The 22,859-nt window shown below is 41.3% G+C and overlaps 3 protein-coding genes across 4 annotated transcripts in view; all 3 read left to right on the top strand.

Moving 5' to 3' along the window:
- The first annotated feature begins 183 nt into the window (after window positions 1-183).
- Window positions 184-12,287, top strand: LOC108724670 (arginine-glutamic acid dipeptide repeats protein). The gene is given in 9 exon segments (XM_018451164.1): window positions 184-539; window positions 1,558-1,776; window positions 4,407-4,766; window positions 4,869-4,949; window positions 7,125-9,123; window positions 9,126-10,661; window positions 11,107-11,385; window positions 11,924-12,119; window positions 12,221-12,287. Coding segments are annotated over 8 exon segments (4,566 nt in total). The 5' UTR covers window positions 184-539; window positions 1,558-1,728.
- Window positions 12,288-13,501: 1,214 nt separating this feature from the next.
- LOC108724669 (basic helix-loop-helix transcription factor scleraxis) lies at window positions 13,502-15,756 on the top strand. The gene is made up of 4 exons (XM_018451163.1): window positions 13,502-14,169; window positions 14,424-14,812; window positions 15,103-15,334; window positions 15,646-15,756. The coding sequence occupies exons 2-4, from the start codon at window positions 14,736-14,738 to the stop codon at window positions 15,754-15,756; spliced, it is 420 nt and encodes a 139-aa protein (XP_018306665.1). The 5' UTR covers window positions 13,502-14,169; window positions 14,424-14,735.
- Window positions 15,757-16,944: 1,188 nt separating this feature from the next.
- Window positions 16,945-22,859, top strand: part of LOC108724665 (atrophin-1) — a 15,450-nt gene continuing 9,535 nt past the window's right edge. The window contains exons 1-2 of one of the 2 annotated variants that reach the window (XM_018451154.1): window positions 16,945-17,227; window positions 19,968-20,353. In XM_018451154.1, coding sequence (XP_018306656.1) covers window positions 20,351-20,353 — 3 coding nt within the window. In that variant the 5' untranslated portion in view covers window positions 16,945-17,227; window positions 19,968-20,350. Of the gene's footprint in view, window positions 17,228-19,958; window positions 20,354-22,859 lie in introns of both variants that reach the window. The other variant, XM_018451153.1, reaches the window with a different exon arrangement.

Here is a 22,859-nt window from a genome sequence, read left to right as displayed (position 1 = left end):
GTAGCAATAATCTCGACGTAAAATTCATCCGGAAAACCGACACAAGACCTTAAATAAAGATCAAAGATATCTCAAACGATCTTTATAAACGATCAAGCGGATGCGAAGCGAGATGATAATAAACAGAGAAGTATTATACGCTTCCCAAGGTCGGAGTCGAAATTTGAACTTCAAAGTCGCGGGCAAAATCGGCACTGTTTCTCGAGTACGGCCAGTCGCGTCGCTACCGTTCGCCGCACTATGGCCGTCGCGTTCGGGTGTTGTGGATACTGAACTTGGGCAGGAGGTACGTGAGGAATCGCGGCAGCCGTCGCAGTCATCGTCGTCGTCGCCGCCTCCGTCAAGTGGGGCCTTTCCTCGCGTGGAGTCGCACCAGCCCTCCGCACGTCGTCGACCGCGCTCGCGCGCGCGTTGGCCGCCCTGCGATCGTCACACGGAACGCGTGAGGTGCGAGGCGCAATCGTCCTCGGGGGAAACGATGACGCGTGCACATCGCTGAGGGAGGCTGCCGCCGGAGCGCGGGGACGAGGACAGCACGGGTGAGTTCGCGGAGTCAACCCCGGAGGATCCCCCCCCGCGGAGGCCACCGCGCCGTGTGTGGACGCGACGCGACAATCGCGTCGAGTCGATCCGATCTCGATCGCGCGTGACAATATTCGCGAGCGTGCGCGCGCGCGCGCGCTCGCTCGTTCACGCGGCGCATTCGTGAGGAATTTTCACACCTCCGCCGCGAGAAATTCGAAATCCGCGATCGAGAATCACGACTTTGACCGTCGCGATCGTCCTCCTCGTCGAAGGCGTTCGAGCTTGCGCGCTTGTTAATTAGCCTGTTTGCCGCTTTCACCGTGACTCAAGACCACGAAGGAGAGAGAAAGAAAGAGCATGTGTGTGCGCGTGTCAGTGTGTGAGAGAGAAAGAGAGAGAGAGTGAGAGAGAGAGAGAGAGAGAGAGAGAGATAGAAAGAGAAACTTAATGTGAGACATGTAGGTAGTAAAATTCTTTGAATTATATATTATATAATTCAATATGTATAAAATATAATCTAATATAATATATAATTGAATCATATAATATATAATTGAATTATATATTATATAACAGATTACACAGACTGATCTTCTATTTTTGTAAATTACTTTATATATTAGTGATCTAGAAATATATCGCGATTTATTTCTTGTTATTTATTTCAGTTTGTAGAGCTTAAGAGGAATCGGTTGGGGTAGATATCTTGCATTTGTGCTTTGCATCAGGAAATTTTTATTTGATTTGGAGCTATATCTGTAACCTAACTAATATTTGTAACTTACACTGGAATTTTATTGATACCTGACTCGAGGATATTCATCAACACGTACGATAGATTCCTAGATATGAGCGTGACAGTTTTGGAACAACGACGCTTTCCGTATGTTTTCATTTGATACCAGCAAATCAGTAGTATGCAAATACGCTAGGTTTACCCTAAGGCTGTAAAAAATTATCAAGAGTTCCATTACATTATCTCTGTAAATAAGGCGCCAATGCATACATGTAGTTTTCTTATCTTTTACAAAGATACCGAGGCGAGCATGTTAGCAGTATATGTTTTTGCCATATCGTCTTTCAATCATATTGATGGCATAACTATACGGTTCAGGGGGTGGATGATAGGAATTTACTGAAAATCCAAGATCAAAGCCATTCAAAACGCTGGAGAAAGACGGAGGAGCTTCGGAGGAGGGGGAGATGTCTGCTGGCACCCAGGGCGAGATTCGGGTTGGCCCTTCTCATCAGGTTTGCCATATATATCTTGAAAAACTTTCTTGCTAATTAATTGTTATGCACAATGTGCCTATCTCGAGGCTTGCTATTAGTATAAACATTTGTTGCAAGGTAAAGGACGTGTGTGGATACAATCTCGAATTATCATTCTCCCCACATTAATCGATCATTGTTACGTAATCATTTTATATGTGTAATTATTACAATTTTATGAGTGCTTTTCATTTAGTAACTCAAGTCGACACAAACATTCTATTTTTTTGTATTCCAGTGAGTAACAAAGATAGAACGACACTTGTGGTGATTTATGTCACCGAATGGAAAGCATCCTATGTGTGGATCAAAAGTCTTTTGTGTATTATCCCAAATAAGAGCGGGAACACAGTCTTGCATAACGCAGCATAATGCGTAAGAAAATAAACCATTTATGCCCGTTTCCACCAATGTAGATTAACTTTAATCTCTGTTCAACTTATCTTCTTTATCTTTTTCTAATCTTTAGAACTGGAAAAAGATAAAGAGTAAATTGAATCGAGATTAAAGATAAAGTTTGTTCTTTTTCGAAGAATTCTGAACTAGTTTTGAACCATTATAATGAATTGAAGTGGAACAAACTATAGCTGTCTCACTCTAACTTATTGCATCAATGTACACCAGTTCAGAACTTGGGGTGGAAAAAGAATAGACCTTCAATCTATATTTATGGAAATAGGCGTCCTTCATTTCCTTTTCTATGAAATGAAAGACGCTGATCGGTTGATCTTATGTTTTATACGTTGTGTATTATAACACATGCTAATCTACATAATCCATGCTGGATTAAATGATTTTGGAATCATGCTAGCTGTCTTGAAAATAATATACAATTATAATGTACAATTATGAGAAAAGCTATTCGTGCATCTACATTAGAGAGATAATTGCATTTCTCATTGCATCAAGCAAACTGTAATTCTCCAGTTTTAAAGTGATACAGATTGTTTCTTGAACAAAGAAAGATTATGGGGATCTTCACACGCTCTTTACATCAATGAATCAGATAAATGTAAACAAATGTAAAAAGAACTGCACGTTCACGCGTGTACGTGGCCTACATGTGTACGTACGTACACATGTTTAAGCAGATACGCACGCGCGTACGGATAGTTCGAAAAGTAATGCAGAAAAATGTACTCTGCGGAGGAACATTACGTAAATATATATATACGTGTGTAATCTAATCTGAAAAGTATGAAGTACGCGGATCAGTCTTAAAGTTTCTCAACAATAAGACCGATAAGGTATGTACTCGGGATCGGCATATAAGCATTCCATGCAGAAACTTCCATTTCTTTCGCATCGCACGCTAACTCCGAATATTTCCTGCGACAGTAAATGTCACGTGTTTAATGTAAATCCGAGGATATTCTCGTGAGGGGACACTTTATGGTAATCGGGGAACATTTAAGCCGCGAAAGACATATCGACACGTTTAAGTGGCAGTTTTATGTAAAACTTTTAAAAATTATTACCAAGATAAGATCGGACTCTCACGCATTCCGGTTCCCATCCGATGGTTCAACTAACGCATCACGCATTAAAGAGCTTCGAATGTTTCAGGTGTAGACCTCGTCTCGTCTGCAATACATGAAATGTATTCGTTAAGCTCTCCTGCGATACTTGTTGTATCACACGAACGATCGCCGTGCTCGGCGAATAAGCCGGCGGAAAGTCTTTCTTTGCAAGCGGCAACGCGCGGTGCGTGAAATACATACTTGGGAGCCGATGCATAAAGGTGGTTTAATTGCAGTTTATTTGAGCATGAGATGACACTTTCTTAATTTGGAGTGGTTTTCAGTCACGGTGAAATAATTAATCGAAGCGGATCAACTCGCGCCTTCGCACTATTTATATACCCGTTGGCATACAACAATTATTCGCGATTGCTTACTTGAACCATCTGTGAGCACGAGCGTTTGTACGGACTGTTCCGAGACCCAGCGAGTCACCTTTCACTTCGAATGTTTCTTAATGTGCAGGATATCCCATGAGAGATATACTTGAAGCGATATCAAATTAAAAATATCGTCAAACATGCGAAGATGTGAAGCTTTGTTTTCATTCGTTACTTGATGTTTTGCATCTGTGATTAATCGGCAGCTTGTACATTTATCTTTTTTCTTCCTCTTTTTGTGTACGTTTTGCAAACACTTATCATCATATATGCAGCGAATCATGACTTTGTAAAATGATAAATACATTACGCAATTTATATACTTGCAGATTGTAACTTCTATTTTTAATGCATAATCATCAGAGACAGTTTAGCCGATTATCGCGTTAATGAAGTGCGAGCGTTTGCTTGCGAATGTCTGTCTCGCGTGCATTTTTAGAAACAAAAAAGAGGGAGATTATAAATTAAGATATAGTTTTTCTTATTCGCTTATAAGATACTGAGAGAGGAAATCGACTGAGAAAAATTATATAGCTTCATTATCGGTATACTTTCCTACGTAAAGAATAACGAAAAAAGATAGGATTAGAACGTAGAGAGCGATTAGTTAGCCTGTGTTGAAAAGGCAAGCCGATATGTGACATTTAACTAACTCGCTTTGGCATCATTGGTGCTAACCGCGCGCAATCCCGAATTTTGGGATTTACAGGAGTTGGTTTCTTGTCAGGCCCGTTTGCCTGAGTATCGGCCGGGTATACCCCCCGGAGAGCTGCCACCCGATCCAGAATTCTCCAAGGAGCGCGAGGAGCTAAAATGGGTACCAGCCATGGCGTTGGACGGGGATCTGCTCATGTACTTGAGGGCGGCCCGTTCAATGGCCGCGTTCGCCGGTATGTGTGACGGCGGTTCTCCAGATGATGGTTGCGTGGCTGCCTCTCGAGACGACACTACCATCAACGCATTGGACACCCTTCACAGTTCTGGCTATGATCCCGGTAGGGCGCTCCAGGCACTCGTCAAATGTCCTATACCGAAAAGCGTCGACAAGAAGTGGTCCGAGGACGAAACTGTACGTGCTCACTTCGTTCTTTTATTGTCAACATTATGCGTTTACTGACCGCAAGAGAGAGTTTTCTAACGGACGGATTTTCTTTCTTTTCGTTGCTCATAGAAGCGATTCGTCAAGGGTTTGCGGCAATTTGGAAAGAATTTTGCACGCATTAGGAAGGATCTTCTGCCTCACAAGGACACGGTAAAGATTTCATTCTTTATAGGCATTTGCTCTTCTTACGTGTCTTTTAAGGTTGCTGTAAGTTTGGTCTTTTCTGTTATCTTTTTTTTTCTTTTTCTTTTGCATTTAAATTAATTAATGCGATTAAATGTTTGAGATTTAAAAAATTGATAACTATAGAAAATACGTGATTACACTGAAAATTGTAGTAAAAGTAATACAACTCATGATACAACAAATAGTTTTGAAATATTTTATTTTTAACAATTTGTCTATACAGGGTGTCTGATAATTAATGATAAAGTTCTCGCACAGAGGCAAAATGGATTAAACTGAGAAGAAAAGTCTTCTATCATTTTGCAATTTTTGCAATAGTTAACAAGATGTTAATTACTAACAATCGCTAAAAATATTGATTTTTCAATAATTATTTACTCAAATACTATCAACTTTACAGAAAAACAGCAAGAGACAAAAATTGTTTATTTTCTTCTCATAAAGTTCTGAGAATGTTTTCAGAATTTTTTAATACTTATTTTCTCATATTGGTAAAAATAAGAAAGTGCAGTACTAAAAAATTGATAAAAAATTCTGAAAAAATTCTTAGAGCTCTATAAGAAGAAAATAAACAATTTTCATCTCCTATTGTTTTTCTGTAAAGTTGATAATATTTGAGTAAAAAATTATTGAAAACCAATATTTAGCGATTTTTAATAATTAATATCTTGTTAACTATTGCGAAAATTGCAAAATGATAGAGAACTTTTCTTCTTAATTTAATCCATTCTATCTCTGTGCGAGAGTTTTATCATTAATTATCAGACACCCGGTATATATACACTAATATACAGGGTGTTAGTTAAGTATGTTGCCATACTTAACAGAGCGATTCTTTGGTTTATTTGAAGTAAAAAAGTCCATATAAACACACACATGTGTCCTAAACGGCTATGCACATATAATCTATACACTTTTACATTCGGCGGAATCAATTATTGGAACATTCATCTACTGTTTTAAAGATACCTAATGTGGAGTCTACAATAGAAATCGTAGCGGTCGTAGAGTCTTAAGTTGTAAAAAATTAATCAATCACAGTCGAATATGAGAAGAATAATTGACTATGATGGTCAATTTTCTACGACTTAAGACCCTACGACTTCTATTGTAAGACCATATTCCGATATACATTGCTAGTCAATCTATGGTTCACGTTACGTATACTATAGATTTTCAGTACTGGAAGTGTATCTTGGAACTATCTTAGACATCATTTTTTTATATGTCCAGATCGCCTCTGAATGTTTTGAAAGTCAATCCACATATTTTATCTTTGATTGTAAACAAAAAAATATCGCGCAATACTTAGTCGAGATTGTAAGACGAATGACTCATTACTTTTATGCATGAGTTAGTTAAAAACGTGTAGTAATTTAAGCTGCAGTGTGAAAGATCTCGCTGTTATAGAGAATAATAATCCGGCTACGTGATTTTATTGAATACAAAAGTACAAAGATTATAGTAGCTGTAAGAAACGATAAAATGGAAATATGTTTATGAATCATTTATTTACATACTTTTACAAAAACTTTCAGTATAATCTCTACATATAACTGAATGTATTATATAAGTTATTACAAAGATTCTTGTTCTAAAAGTTTGCAATTCCTACACAGAGAGAATTTTCTTTTAAAATTTACCCTGAAAATATGGTAGTTGTGGTACAATACAATATATTTTAAAGATTTTTATCATGCACTTTAGTAAAATTGATCAAACTTATTTTATACTTTATTGTTTTATTAAGGAACGAGAGAGGTTTACATTAAAATTCTTCAAAATACCATGTTATCCCACGACTGTCATATTTTCAAGGTAAATTCTAAGAAAAAATTCTCTCCGTGTACTTGAAATAAAATTGACAAATACAATTTTTTTTATATTAAAATTTTTAATATTAAAAAGCAGCAAGATTATTCTAATTAATAAACATTACTTCATATAAGCAACTTTTGTTTTTTTTATTTAGTTACAAATAAGGAAAAATCTTTTGAATTCAATAGATTTGTCATGCTGAGAGAAAGTTTTACGATTTACGACATAAAGAAATATCTACTATTATACTGTGTGTTACTAATTTTGACACAAAGAAGTGTCTACTATTGTACCATATGTCACTAATTTGTTTTTGCACAGCCGGAGCTCGTCGAATTCTATTACTTATGGAAGAAAACACCGGGCGCAAATAACAATCGGCCACATCGGCGGCGTAGGCAAAGCTCTTTGCGGCGAATCCGCAATACACGCAATTCACGCGCCGGCACGCCTAAAGAGGAAGTACCTACGCCAACAAAGGACGCACAGCCAACGGCCAACATTAGTGCGAAGGAGGCTGTGTCTGAGGCTGAGACTGTGCCAGTCGGCACTCCGGCCAGTCACAATCCCGGTGGTGAGATCAGTTCTGTGACCGAGGACGATAATTCGGAGGAAGACAGTGATTCGCGTGATACCAACACGAACGGCACGGCACATTCGTGCCAGCACTGCTTCTCCACCAACTCGAAGGACTATCAGGTAGCCGGCAAGGATCGATTGTTACTCTGTGCAGAATGTCGATCACATCTAAAGAAAACCGGGGAACTCCCACCCGCGCCGCCTTATCTGTTCCGCCCGGTGCCCGCGGAATCGCCTGAGAGTCCTGGTAGGATGCGCACGCGGAACAAAGCAAAGGAGACACCGAGACCAGCGAGACCGCGACGAACTGGTGGCACAGATACGCCCGATCAGGAAAAGCAGCAGCAACAACAAACGCCCGATAAGAGTAAAAAGAAATCGTCTGGCAAAACTGATACGCCCAAAAAGGGTCAAAAACGCTCAGGTCAGGTAGACGACGCCTGCAACGACGAGGATAAAGACGCACAAAAGCGAAAACGCGGCGGCGGCGAACGGCCCGACAGTCCGTCCGAATCTCTCACTACCGACAGCAACTCCCTGATGGATGAGCCGGAGAGGGAAACGGAGGGTGACGCAAACGAGAATCAACCGACGCCACCAACGGCCGCCGGTGTAGCAAGTACGGAAGAGCCCGTGAGTAGTCCGGCCGTTACGACGCCCGAGGAGCCATCCGAGCCGACACCGGCGTCAACCCCGGTGCCAGCCGTGATACAGAGCCTGCCGATATCGGTACCAGTGATACATAGTTTGGAGAAGAAGCCATCTGGCTTGCTTGATCAAGAACCAGTAGATCAAAGCAAAATGATGGATCAAACAGAAGACGTGCCGTTAGCCATGAATCAACCGTTGAAGTTGGAACCGATCGAGTCGACGATGTCGCCAACGATGTCCAACGAAGAAATAGGTAAGGAACCCGAACCGACTCAGCTGAATCTGAGCACGTCTGCGCAAGTCGGAACTGGATCCAGCGATGCGAGTTCGGCGGCTACGGCTCGTAATTTATCGCAAACTATACCTGGTATTATAACGAGCGTAGGCTCACAGGCAACTATGCCAAACTCACAAATCCCAGTGATATCGCCCAGTCAACAACAAAGTGGTGCTGGCGTTGGTGTGCTGCCGACAAGTCTAAGTATGCAATATGTACAACCACCGCCGCCGTTACCGGTGCAGAACGTGCCACAGAACCTATCGCAGAGCATACCACCGCAGATAGCGCCAAACAACGTTCCACCCAGCGCGCAGAATATGGGACCAACGAATCTTCGTAGTCATGTGACCGAGAGTTTACAAAGTTCCGCGCAAACGTTGCCACAGAACATGACGGGACCACCGCCGTTGAACCTTAACATTTCACAGAGTGTATCGGCCGGTATCGGTGGCCCAATCGGCCAGATGTCGTCAATGCCGAGTCCACCATCACAGCCGCTTGGCTTAACAGTGATGTCGTCCGATAGTAGAAACGCCGAGAGGATGGCAGACGAGAGACTGTCGGTAAACGAACGGACTCGAGATAGCAGAGTTCCCGACTCTCGCATGGTGCCAGAACGCATTCCGGAACGGACGAGCGAGAATAACGAACCGGAACGATCGGAGCCCAGTAGTTTATTCCAACCAATACAGCCCAGCGGAATGTTGCCAATGGAAAAGCCCGTAGGTATCTATAATCTGGCCGGAACGCCACCGATGGAGCCACAGAATTTGAAGATCAAGCAGGAGATTATACCACCGGAACCAGATCCTCTTCTTTCCCTGGTCCGAGCCTGGACAACATCAAAAAAGATCCGGACGGCACAAGCAAACCACCGACGCCAAGCAAACACTCTATACCGCCGACAAGTCAGACGGTACCATCGATACAGCCGGTCGCGGCATCGCCGACGGCTACGCCAACACCAACGCCGAGTCTACCACCACCGCCCAGTTCAATCCCACAACCAGTGATGCATCCCGCGCAGCAACCGAGCCCACACATGGCACATCCCTTCCATCCGCATCATCCGCTGATGCATCATTCGCTATTCACCGCCATGCATCCGTATCATCCTCACGCCTATCCAGGATACGCGCCAGTAGGAGGATACCCATCCTTCACGCCATATCCTTACGGCCCGGTACCTCATGCCATTCCACCACCCTCGCCGCAGCGTAGCCAAGAAAGCAGCACCATGATGGCAGCGCATCATGCTAGCACTAGCTCGAGCGTCGCGAGCAGAGAGGAAGGCGAGAACCTGATTGCGAGTCATCACCATGCATCCAGTATGCATCAGCAGCCAACCAATTTACACCACGACAAGCTGCTGACTATCTCCTCTCACAGCTCTCACAGCCATTCTTCGTCGCATAGCTCACACAGTAGTCAACGCAAATCGTCGCTCGTCTCAGCTACGTGCATGACGTCATCCAGTTCCGCGCACCATCATCATCGTCCACCACAATCGCAGCAACCACAGGTTGTTCAAGAGCCAAAGATCGAGCAAGACTTGGATCCAGAACCAGAGGAGTCCATTAGTCCACGTGGACCATCGCCGGAGCCGCGTATCGAGGATTCCGAGTGTCACCGATCGCAATCAGCGATTTTCCTGAGGCATTGGAATCGCGGTGAAAATAACTCGTGTACGCGCACCGACCTTATGTTCAAGCCTGTACCAGATTCGAAACTTGCGCGGAAACGCGAGGAGCGCTCGCGAAAGCAAGCGGAGCGGGAGCGAGAGGAGCGCGATCGCGCCGCCGCTGCGGCACAACAGGCCCGAAAGATGACGACGCCCGAAAAGCAGCCCGAGGTGTGTAAACCGCCTAGCCGTGGTCCCCTCGAACCTGTCGTCTCACCTTACGACCGTTATGCCGCTCGTCCTGGTTCCTATGCAGATACCCCAGCGCTCAGACAACTATCCGAATACGCTAGGCCGCACGCTGCCTTCTCACCCGCCAGACATCCGGCCCCACCCGACCCGATGCTGCACTATATTTACGGGCGTGAAGCTGCGGCGCAGCGGTTAGAATTGGAGCATCTGGAGCGTGAGAAGAGAGAACGCGAGATACGTGAACTACGCGAGAGAGAGTTAAACGATCGATTGAAGGAAGAACTGTTCAAGGGCACACCCAGACCGATGCCAGCACCGCCTGTCGATCCCCACTGGCTGGAGATACATCGTCGATACGCTGCCGCCGGTCTGGCACCAGGTCCTTCTGGACCGCCTCAAGCCTTACACCAATTTGGCCTCTACGGAGCTCCACCGGGTCCGAGTCAACTCGAGAGAGAACGACTCGAACGGCTAGGTAATTGTTGACAAAGCTAATACTTGATATCTCGGCAGTAGAGATAGAGACTCGTCGATTTAATATTCGTTCGACCGTATCACTTGTACTTTTCAAAATTCGAATTGACTTAAGAATATAGCCTAAAGGCTGATATAATAGAAAAATCGGGTAGGTCGGGGAAAAAGAATAATTAGATCAAGAGCGCCAAGAGCTTTGAGGGATGCGACGTAGGTAGACTAATTGTTAAAAATAAATGGCCGATTTCTTCAGCGCCAGTTAACTCTGTTAACACATAATAGCTAACCTTGGCTCTCTATATTACAATTAGCGGTATACATTTGAAAGGAGTGGTTCCTTCCTCTCTCAGATAATTTTATCCGAGTTAGCTGGAGATGAAGAAATCGGGCATGAGAATCGTATCTGTGATCTTCGAGTTATGTGATCGAAGCGCTGTCGCGTTTAGGGATTCCGACTGCAGCCGGCGGGGGGCCAGCGGGTGGAGCGGCTGGCCATCCCGTGGCGGCTCATCACCACGGCCAGCTGGAAGAAAGGCTGGCTCTGGCCGCTGACCCGATGGTCCGATTGCAAATGGCTGGCATCTCGCCCGAATATCATGCTCACACTCACGCGCATACGCATGCGCATACGCACTTGCACTTACATCCGGGACAGCAACAGGCCCAGCAACAGGCTCAGCAACAGCAGGAAGCCGCTGCGGCTGCGGCTGGATTTCCTCTGCCGGGTAGGTCCTAACACAACCAGGATGTTTCTTCTAAAGCTTCCTGAAGAGCTTCTCCTTTAAGAAAACGCCGCTCTTGCTTATTCCTCGTCGTTCGGCAGCCCGTGTGTTTCTCATTGATCGTCCTACGTTACCTATACTTGCCTAGGTCTAGGTCAAAACGATCCTTTTTTTCCCGTACCGTTAATCGTCAGCACGCCTGCGATTTTCCAGTTGCTCGACTCTGATCTCTGGCTAGTCGCTTATCACCGTCGCAGGTGCAAGTGCGAGTGAGTGTTGTCGAGGAATAGGCGCGAGTGTGCATGTGCGTGTGCCTGAAGATGACTAGTAACACTTTGGGAACGTAGCTTAAGGGTTTATTGTTAAATTTTGCGCGCGGTTTTCTCTATCTTTACAAATTACGAGAATACGCTTTCGCTAAGCACGAGTACTCTTTCAAAATGGATATCGTACGAGCGACAATTAAATAATACGAATTAGTAATATTCTTTTGAATTCATTTTCTTTTTTTTTAATAACACATGATGATATTCGTCCACAGCTGCGGCCGGCGCTAATTACCCTCGTCCCGGTTTAATGCCACGCGATCCTGCCTTAGCGCTTCATCCGGCGGAACTCCTAGGAAGACCCTACGCGGATATGGCAGCGCATCACGAACAATTACAACGGCATCTCATGATGGAGCGTGACCGATTCCCTCCGCATTCTATCATGGCTCATCACGAGGAATATATAAGGTTCGTCCCTTGAAATCACTATCACAGCTTGCCTAACTTGTTACATAATGTTATGACTTAAGGCAGCACTAGTACCCGGACTAACGAAGGGTATTTTTTAGACAACAGCGTGAGCGCGAGCTTAAAGTTCGCGCACTGGAAGAAGCCGCACGTGGATCGCGTCAATAAGCACATTTTTATTTATATATATATGTATATATAATATATATATATATATATAGCCTTGATCGTTTAGGCGCGATATATACATATGTATATTCGCGTATATTAAACGTATCTATATATACGTATGTATATTGTATATATACATATGTGTACATACATATATACATTTGAGCGTTCCTTCGGTGCATCGACGATTTCTGAAAAATTGGGATATCTGTAATCTATCATCTAAGAAATTATTTTTATGGTCTTTCAGATCGATGTAAACAAAGGAATATTATACATATATATATATATATATACATATATATACGCGACGAATATTGTAATTGTAATTGTTTCGCTAGTGTAAATAGTACAAGATATTTTAGCCCCAGCGCTATATCATCGGTGCTGGCATATACTTAGAGAGATTTATACAAATACGACAGATGTCCTTGATATATAAGCTATTTTCAAGTTCTCTAGATATTATATCATTAATTGCTCCTCTACGCTGTCAATGTCACCGCTCGCAATTGGCCTTGCTTTTTTCCTTTTTAATCTGATTTTAAGTGGTACATATGCCAAAGTGTTTGTATGAGGTAAAATTACACCGCGTTCTTTATTCTTCCATATATGTATGTACATATATTTTTAAAGACATATAGGTACATAAAATATATATAAGATTCTATATATTAAATTTATATATAATTATTGGATATTAAATATATTATATTATGTATAATGTATATAGATTATGTGTTACATAAATATATAATATATATAGATTATATATTGTAAAATGTGTTTAATATATATAGATTATATTTTGAACACATATATAATAATATATATATTTTACAAGATTTATTTCTACAAATAATAAGTGCAAGTAAAAGCGAGGAAAAAAGGTAAAGGTCGAACGGTGTTGAAGCGAGTGGAACACTTTGTTTATTCATCTTTTTTACACACCAAACTTTTTGTTTGCTCATCGTTTTTACACACCAGACTTTTATTTTGTTTATTCACCTTTTTTACACATGTGTATAAGTAGAATGAAATGTGACTATCTGCGTTTACATGTGTAAACCTACTATGACACAGAATCATTTCGAGCATTTTATAGTCGCCATTCGACGAACCTTCCACATCGATCTGTTTGATCGCTCATATAATCGTGTAAAATGTATAATCTAAGTTCCATTATTATTTTATTAATATATCAGACACTTTTGTGCATATTTTCTATATATATATATTATTTCTATATATATATTCTTTAAGATATTCCTTTATACCGCGGGCCTTCGGTAACATAGCGTGCGGTCAATGATAATGATTAAATCCAAAACTTAATTAATTCTGTCTTATATTAGCTGATTCTGCGTGATGTTTCTTCGACAATATCGAACGTTCAAGTATAATCTTATGAGTCGATGACCATTTGAGAAACATGTAAATTTTATGCTGTGTAACTGATTCGATGTAACCAAGTTATTTAATTGAGTAAACATTTCATACGAAGCTTCTTCTTTAATTATTCTCGCGCCTCAAATAATTATACGTTATTAATTATGTTATCGCCCAGCCCTGAAGTTCGATCAACAAACGACAAAATATAAATTTAGCATCTGTTTGAGCAGCGTAATTGTATAAAACAAGATAAATCGGGAAATTGCAGGCAGATGGAAGCACGTTGTAACAGAATGCTAATTAGTTTTCCAGATGGAATTTATCCTTCTCTATCATCTGGTTACTATGGTCATCCACGTTTTTATTGAGCTTAATGCGAAACGCAGCCGTCGTCCACTTTACACTCGGAATGCATCACTCAGCGTATAGTAGTGTGGGAGACAGGGACGAAGTTTTGAGTGCGTGTTGTATGGATTCATTCTGTTATGTATGTATTTCATTGTAAATTTAATTCCAACGCATGAGAGGCGATCAAATGTGAAACAAAGATCCTACCATAACTTCGACATTTACATTTTGACGTTCTCGATTTTCAATGTGAACAATTATCTTCTGAGATATATTATATTATATATATATATTTTTTTATAAATGTAATTTATATAATTTATTATTTTGTTCTATAATTGTGTGTATAAAAATTTATTATTCAGTTCTTTATTTTCTTCACCGTAATTTTAGCACGTTACGGTAGAAACCGGGAAAGGAAGAGAAAGAAAAAAGGACGAAAAAGAGTGCGAGAGAGGATCTTTATCCGTCCCTGATCGCACACATGTGCTGCTCACGTGCGTGTCGGATATCTGAGAGAAAGAAGGAGCAAGGGGAAAGAAACGGGTGGGCGGGGGGAGACGTTAAGTATCCGTGACACCAGAGAGATGAGGAAATTTTCATATTCGAGGAGGAACGGAAAGAGGCTGTACCGGTCGCCTCATTGATGAAGATAGCGTCGTTGTGAACGGTCAGCGAAAACGTTTCTGTAATCGCGTTCACGGCATGGCAGCACGCAGGAGGGAAGAGTCGACCAAACAGCGATACCAAGCGAACGCTCGAGAGAGAGATCGCACTCTTAGGTGAAAAAGCATTTTGCGCATATAATAACGAGAACGATATAAAAAACGAGTGAATTATCAAAACATTTATTTCTTGTTGCGCGAGGAAGATGAAGGATTCGGAAGATAAGCGCGCGGTTTTTGTTCACGTGCGAAATTTCTTTCGATGAACCGTTTATCTTTGGACGCTTCTTCTAATTACTAAACGTGTCTATAATGATCGAGATAGACTTGATATTAATAGAGCGATTTAGGATGCGAGTGACACTGGATGAGATCTTCTCTGAAGGTACGCGATCTTCGTTGTGCAGCGTGAACACGGCTTTCAGCGCCCTGAGAACTTTGATCCCAACCGAGCCGGCTGACCGCAAGCTGTCGAAAATAGAGACCTTAAGATTGGCCAGCAGTTACATTAGCCATTTGGACGCCATACTCATTGCGGGTGCCATGGATCAACCTTGCACGCGTCTTTTAGAAAGTAGCGGCGTTTGTTCGACAAGACCACAAGTTTGCACCTTTTGCTTGGCTATGCATAAAAGATACGTAAGTCGTGTAGCAGTTCGTGTACATTTTTTTTTTTACGTTAGATAACTTTCTGCATGTAATCTATAAGAGGACACTAAATATGACATTAAATTATATTTTTTTATGAATACTTGTAGTCAACATAAAACTAATTATTAATCTTCATGTTGTTTTATGGGTTAGTGTAGCCTTTAGAAAACTTCTGTTGGTCTGTACTACTTTATTGTTAAACGTTAAATTGTTCGATTGACAATGCGATTTATAAAATATATATAATTGTATTATTATAAAATATTTTCATAGCATTTTTTTTTATTTCGAATTTTCCGAATTTTGATATCTCACAGAGAATCCCGGACTATTCAAATGAAGAGACAAGACCGTATGTCTACGTGCCATCAACTGCAACGTGTTTTGATTTGAATGTGAATGATATCTAAAACCTGAAAATAGTATAATATCTGTATATTTTATTTGTAAATATTTCGTGTGATCTCTCAATATATCTTACGATAATGACATATTGATATATTTAGAAATATCATGTAAAATGTAGGTAATTAATTACTTCTTATTTTATATATTACGTCGATACTAATAACTGATATATTCGAATGAATATTTCAATTTTTTATGATAATTTTGTTAACAACATAATTTTATATATTTGAAATACTTATTCGGTATTGAAGCGACGGAAATATTTAAACGTCTCCTAAACATTAAAAAAAATACAAAAAATATAGCAAATTATATTTTTCTACATTTTACGCTTAAAATTAAAGAAATAATGTCTTAAAGATTAAAAAAACTAATAAAATTCAAAATTATAAAAAATTTCAAAATATCTTTAAATTCAATTTTTTAAAGATCCGAGAAGAAAAATATTTTTTTATCTCGAAGTTACCGATGTGACATTAATCGTCTCAAACCTCGTAGAGTCAACGAAAGATGTCACTGTCGTGACTCTGAAGCAGTTCTAAATAAAAAAGGGTATTCAGTGAAACACCTGACTTATGGCTTCTGCACACTGGACGCGGAAATGCTTAAGGCTATCACACGTACAAAAATTTTAGTCGGAATTGTAAGGCCGTAAGTAAATTGGCCAATCACAGTCGAGCGTTTAAAAGCGCGAGATCTTAATTTTGATTGTGATTGGTCGATTTGTTTGCGACCTTACGATTCCGATTAAAATTTTTGTACGTGTGATGGCGTTTACCGCGCGGCAAAATACGACGCGGTAGCCAATAAGCTTACAGCTCCTAACATGTTCATTGGTTATCGCGTCGCATTTTGCCGCGTGGCAAGCGTTTCCGCGTCCAGTGTGCAGAAGCCATAAGGGTGTCGTGTAAATGTAGTCATTGTTTCCTCGATTGATTGATTCGTTCTTTCTCGGGATACGTTCGGTTTACTATTCGCCTCCGCTCTTTTGTTTCCGTTCGCCGGAAACACTTGAACGGCAATCTCGCGCCAGTCAGCTCACTTCTGCAACGCTAGTCAAAATGGTGTCGCGCATCGCACGGCCGTTTAATCGGCGTCCTGGCGACGATCGGCGCGTTCAATCAGTCCATCGTGAAAAATAATTTCTTCGTCAAATTATTCTAAAGATAATTTCTTCATCAAATTGTTTTACGAATTCCACACCGCGTCTCATCGACGACGCGACGTGACGCGGTCGCATCGACCGGAAGTCGCGGTGCCTCTTCCCCTCCCCTCCTAACCCCCTCGTCTTCCCCTGGCGAGTGATGCGCTCGCGTTCAGTTCGGTTTCAGTTCCAGTTCTGTTTTCGTCCTCGGTTTTTCTCGTTCATCGTTTTTCGTATTTTTCCTGTTCGATTTTACTCAAATTTCCATCAACCGCGCGACGTCGCCAACGAATGTCGCCGCGGGATCGCCGGGTCGCAGATTATCGGTAAGTCCTTGATAGATCCATATAAATCTCGTTAATCGCGAACGCGACTCCGGAGCAACTCCGTTGAACGCATTCAACATGATCAATTCGTTCAATTTGATATCTTCTCAAATTATTCAAACGAAAAGATCTATGTATCAATCCAGCAAACGAGAACGGATTGGATTGGATAAATCTGTATGAATCAAATTTTTGAATCGGCGTAATCCACGAAAAAAGGATTAAATTTTGTAAAGACAATACACTGAATTTTTATATGTTTCTATGTTTCTATAATCTGTTTATCTGTTCCTATGTGTTTCTATAATGTTTCTATGTTTCTATAAATATAATAATGTGAACTCTAATGGATTTATATAGATTCAGAAATGAAACGCTAGTCTGCGATCCCAGAAAGTGATTTATCATTGGAAAGCATGCACCAAGGTGATCACAGATATATTCTTCTAATTTGATATACTCGTCATCGAGGTGACGGCGATTCCGGCCAGATCACAGATATATGAATCGTTTCTTTCCGAACGAGTCCTAGTGCTGTACACAGAGTGTACAAGATTACGGATTCACACGAGGGGGTAACCATTAGCTGAAATATTGTCCCATAGATGACTTCATATGATTTCATCTGATTACAAATAATTTTTTTCACTACGTATGAAATAATTTGGTAAAATATACGATTTTATTTAATATTATACAATAATTTCTCATGGTTGCATATGTAATTATCGGATTATACATAGAGATTTCATATGAATTTTGTGATGATTTCGAGGACTCTGTCGCATGATTACATTAAGTAGTTACAGCAACGGGATGACTCCCGGATATAATCTGCACTATCGTGGCCAGGATCTAGAAATTATTGTCTAGAAATTAGCACCTTGTCGCCTAGATCCGCAATACACACTCTGTAAATCACACCGAAGTTTTTATTTAGGAAGCAACTTATGTATATCACCTCGGTGCGTGTTTTTCAACGATATCACTTGTCGAAATCTAGACTAGCAGAGACTCTCATGTTAGACAATTCTTCAATACTACACGTTAAATTCAAACGAATTAGACTGGGTTGCACCAACGTTACTTTAATTTTAAGCGAGACTTAAAACTCTTTGTCCCTATCTCTTTTCAGCTTTAGAACGAGGCAGAAAGAGTTTTAAGTCTCGCTTAAAATCAAAGTAACATTGGTGCAAGCGCACCTAAGTCGCACGTTCATCGCGTTGAATATTGAGTAAGATACCAAAAGTAAATTACCAATACGTAATTACGGATTCAACCAGTTGTACGCTACATTTATATGCATATTGGGTGAGATACAGAAAGTAAATAACTAATCCATAATTATTGATTTAAGCGGATTACGGATAGAAAAGAATTAAAAAATTCAAAAACTTCCCATACAGCACAGAATACAGTGCAGCAGTATCATTGCAATAACGCTGCAATATTGCTGCAACGTGCAATATTGCTGCAATGTTGCAGCATTGTTGCTGCAACTTTTGTGCTGTAGGGATTGATTCGACATCATTTCAATGAATAATTTTCAATATTTCTTAATAAATTCTCGTTTGCTGGGAATGAATTTGGATTTAACGTATTTGGATTTAAATGTAAACAATATCTAAAACCTAAAAATAATATGATGCCTGTATATTTTGTCATTCGTCCAATTTGCTCCTCCTTTGTGTTCCGTTATCTTTGTTATTATTACAGAAAACTTACAGTGGAGTCGCATGTAAAGCTCAACTTCAAAACGCGTCGTAAAAAAGACATGAATGAGCAAACAAGATTTTCAAAAAACCGAGAGGAGGATGAATCGATAATTAACTGCATCTTATTTATTTATTTTATTTTAAAAGAACGTGCTTTTCTAAATTTTGTAGTTTTCTAGTAAACTAAAAAAATGTGCATTTATTAACTCGAATAGAATTATTAATATTTTGTTGTTTGACATACGACAAAAAGGATTAGAAGGATCAAAAGTTATGTAGAATTAAGGTAATCGAAATTATTTTTGACTGTGTGCTCTCCACTTCAACTAAACTCTGATTAACTTAATCAGTAATTAACTTATCAAGTGATTTTTTAATTTAATAATTTATGAAAATAGATAAAAATACTATTTTTTATTGTTTAATATGGAAAAGAAATTAAATCAGGAACAATGAATTGTAGATAGAACTCTCTACAATTTTCAAATATTTGTTTCTGCCAACATAGCTTAACTTTCATCATCATTTAGATGACTCCTTATATTTTTTTTAATTTTGAAAACTACAGGAAAAAATAAAAAATAAGTTAAACTGGGATTAATATTAATTTACATTCAGTAGAAATGGATAAAGATCTGCACTGAACAATAACAGAGGCACTGCAGAATATAAAAGATATCAGGAACAAGAATAAATATTAAATATTAGAAATAAGAAAATCAAGAATAGAGATTAAACGTAATGTACAAATTACAAATAAAAAAATAATTTATAAACATTCATATGTGCGCAGAGCTCAAAGTTCAATTAATCGCCGATTAATATCCGTTTCCACCAACTAGATTAACTACTCTTTAATCTCGTTTTAACTTATTCTTCATCCTCTAATTTTGAGAACCAGAAAAAGATGAAGAGGAAGTTGAACCGAAATTAAAGTTAATCTACATTGATGGGATTCAAGCTTATAGTTTAGTCGAAATCTTTTTCGGACGTATCCAAATATCGAAAGTGTTCAGTGTTTCCAGATTTCGAATGCGCGGGGACGTCGACGCAGCCTAGTTGAGCCTCGTGTGCACCCGACGGAAACGCGACGACGCGATTGGCTTTACCCACTCTCGATAAGGTGCGCGCGCAAGTCTCTACGAGGTTCCGCGGATTCGGAGTACGCGGCGCTGCGCCACCGGCCGCCATCTTGTAAGAGCTGCCTGCCCCGTAGTGTTTGGAGGTTTACTGCGAGACGGGAAGGCAGCTTCTCCGCCGGAGGCTGGAAGTGCTGCTGAAGTGGTCGGTGCTACGGTCCCTTGGCAGTCCCTGGGCGTCCAGGTGACTGTCGCGCGAGGCCAGGGTACCATCGAGCCGCCGGGACAGCCGCCAGCGGATCCTCCAGCGCGTCCGAATCCGTCGAAAGATGGTGAGTGCCCGCCGTTAACACCCTGGCCGGAGAAAGAGAGCGAGCGAGCGCCTAGATATTTATCACGAGAGAGAGAGAGAGAGAGAGTGAGAGAGAGGGAAAGCGCGCGCGCGCGCGCGCTCTCTCGCTCTCGCTCGCGTCCCTTCGACTCAACGTCGCGCAGCGTCGTCGTCTTCGTCGGCGGTGATGAGACCTCGTCGGTCGCTCGAACAATTAAACACCGGCGTGCCCCCTCCCCCCCTCCTCCCGATACGCGGAATCCACGTTTTAATCTCTACGAATTGCAACGGACACCGAGGGTCGTCGACGATGACGACGTCGACGACGAGGAGCGACCTGTCGGAGCACCTCGCGCATTCAAAAACGTTCGCGCCAAGTATTCTCCCCCTATTCTCCGTTTATCTCCCTCGTCACTATCGCTTTCGTTCTCGGAGTATTCTCGCAGTATTCTCGGAAACAATCTTGGCTGTCGGTTCGTTCTAATGTAATCATGGAGCGAGCACGTCGTGCGTGTGTGTGCCCGGTATGCCGTGACTTCCAGGGTTGTCGAGAGGGATGAAGTCGGGGGAGAGAGCGCAATGGGGTCCTCGAGTCGTTCCGAGCCTCACGACGAGACTCAGAATTTCAAAGTTACCGATTTTAATCTCACTCTGGTCACGTATTGTGAAATTATTCGGAATGAATTGCGATCAAAATTATTCAATTGTTCCCTTGATTTCTATTGTGTTTTCTGGGGAAAGAGGAATAATTCCGATGAGAATCTGTTCCGAGAACTCGTTCCACGATAGGGGTCCTGAAGAGAAAAGTTCTTTTGAAATTCAATTTTCACTCTTTAGAGCGAGATTCCACTCCAAAGAATTTAGAGACTAAATCTCCCGATCACGAATTGTGTCATCCTATTGTCGCGATTGTAAACACGTTGGGGATTCATTCTCGCGACGTCGAAGATTGGAGTAAGATCTCAGGTGAGATCGCCGCTAGTTGTTCTCTCTCTCTCTCTCTCTCTCTCGCTCGCTCTTCCCACTCGCTCCACGCGGAGTCGAGACGACGCACGCCGTACGTGCTGCTCGCTTGTTTGGTCGGTTGCTTGCTTGTTTGTTTGCACTTTTGGCTGTCATCGCTCGCCAGCAGTCGCTCGCTCGCTCGTTCGCTCGCGAGAGAGAGAAAGAGAGAGGGGAGGAGAGAGAAAGAAAAGAGAAAAATGAAGAAAAAGTGAGAAAGATGAAAAGAGGGGTGCGGTGGTGTCAAGTCCACTCGGCAGCTTTCCTCTCCTCAGCTTCTCACGTGCGTCGCGAACCCGTCGCATGCTTCCTCGTGAAATTCACGTTAACTGGAACGTCGACGTGTCGCCACCGCCGCAGCAGCCACCTCCGGCCGCTAGTCGATACTCCGCGTAGCTTCGCTCTCCTCGTCCCGGCGCCGACCGGATGCCGATCACGCAGCTGCGCACGTCACGCCAAATCTCCGCGAGATCTGTCACTCGCAAGATCGACACCGTGCTTGGAGCAGGATTATTACAAGGACTATAAGACTAGAAATCAAGGAAATCTCTCGAGGAAATTGAAAACGCTCAGGGAAATCGGGGGGAAAAGTCAGGAATTTTTGCAAAATTTTCTGGAAAATTAAAATTCTTCGCTTTAAAAAAGTTTAATGCCTGCATCACACCCTCCCTATGCAGTTTTGAAATATTATTAACTTAACGATTAAATGCAAGCAGCAACATTAATAGTAATTTACATTGCTATGTTAAATTGTTCTTTTAACAAAATATTTGACGGTTTTTAAATCGGGACAAAAATATAGAAAATTTCAAAGTATTATTAAAAACATCAGGGAAAATCATAAAATTTTGTTTGGAAGTCGAGGAATGTTATGAAATTTAAGGCTGAGGAATTTGTGATAACTCTAGGATAAAGTAATACAATTTCGAACATGTTACAATTCTGAACAAAGTAAAATCTGAATTTTCGAGGTCTACGTTTGGTAATCTTCTCATTGTGCGAAGGGTATCAAACAAGAAAAAACAAACTTGAATTTAAAAGATTAGATTTAAATTTTATTTCGTTCAGAATTGAATATGTTCGAAATTGTACCGTCACCCTATCGAGCTCACAGGGATCTCGGAAGCCTTTGAACGAAGAAGAAGAAGCAAGATTGACACGTTGCGATCCCCCTCGCTCCCGTGGCTGATCCCCACGTCGGACGGAAATCCGGAGTGACCCCGCGAGCTTTCGAGATTTGCAGGGGACGAGAACAATTCGACGATGCGAAAACGCAGTTTTTTATATCATCCCTCTCGTCTCTATTCGGAAGATTTGCGGAATACGGAAAAATGGTGCCTTTGTGATTAGTATTTCGTGAGGAAAGGTCGCTTTTGAGATCAACATTTCCGAGTTAAAATTCCTTCTCTGCGCATTTAATTGAAATTATCGAGTAACGCTGCACAATGTGAAGAGATGTAAAGAAACGGGTGATTATTGGATAGAATGCGCCGCAATAAAAACAG

The sequence above is a fragment of the Mycetomoellerius zeteki genome, unplaced genomic scaffold, assembly GCF_001594055.1.
Source record: "Mycetomoellerius zeteki isolate Tzet28-1 unplaced genomic scaffold, Tzet1.0 scaffold31, whole genome shotgun sequence".
NCBI lineage: Eukaryota > Metazoa > Arthropoda > Insecta > Hymenoptera > Formicidae > Mycetomoellerius > Mycetomoellerius zeteki.
Note: the sequence above shows the minus strand (reverse complement) of the source record. Positions and strands in the feature narration are given on the sequence as shown.

What these genes read in the sequence shown, in the direction of transcription:
- LOC108724669 (XM_018451163.1), top strand. Translation starts at nt 14,736, where the DNA reads ATGGCAGCACGCAGGAGGGAAGAGTCGACCAAACAGCGATACCAAGCG. An exon ending in GAGAGAGATCGCACTCTTAG is followed by an intron (nt 14,813 to 15,102) that starts GTGAAAAAGCAT and finishes TTCGTTGTGCAG; the next exon opens with CGTGAACACGGCTTTCAGCG. An exon ending in TGGCTATGCATAAAAGATAC is followed by an intron (nt 15,335 to 15,645) that starts GTAAGTCGTGTA and finishes TCGAATTTTCCG; the next exon opens with AATTTTGATATCTCACAGAG.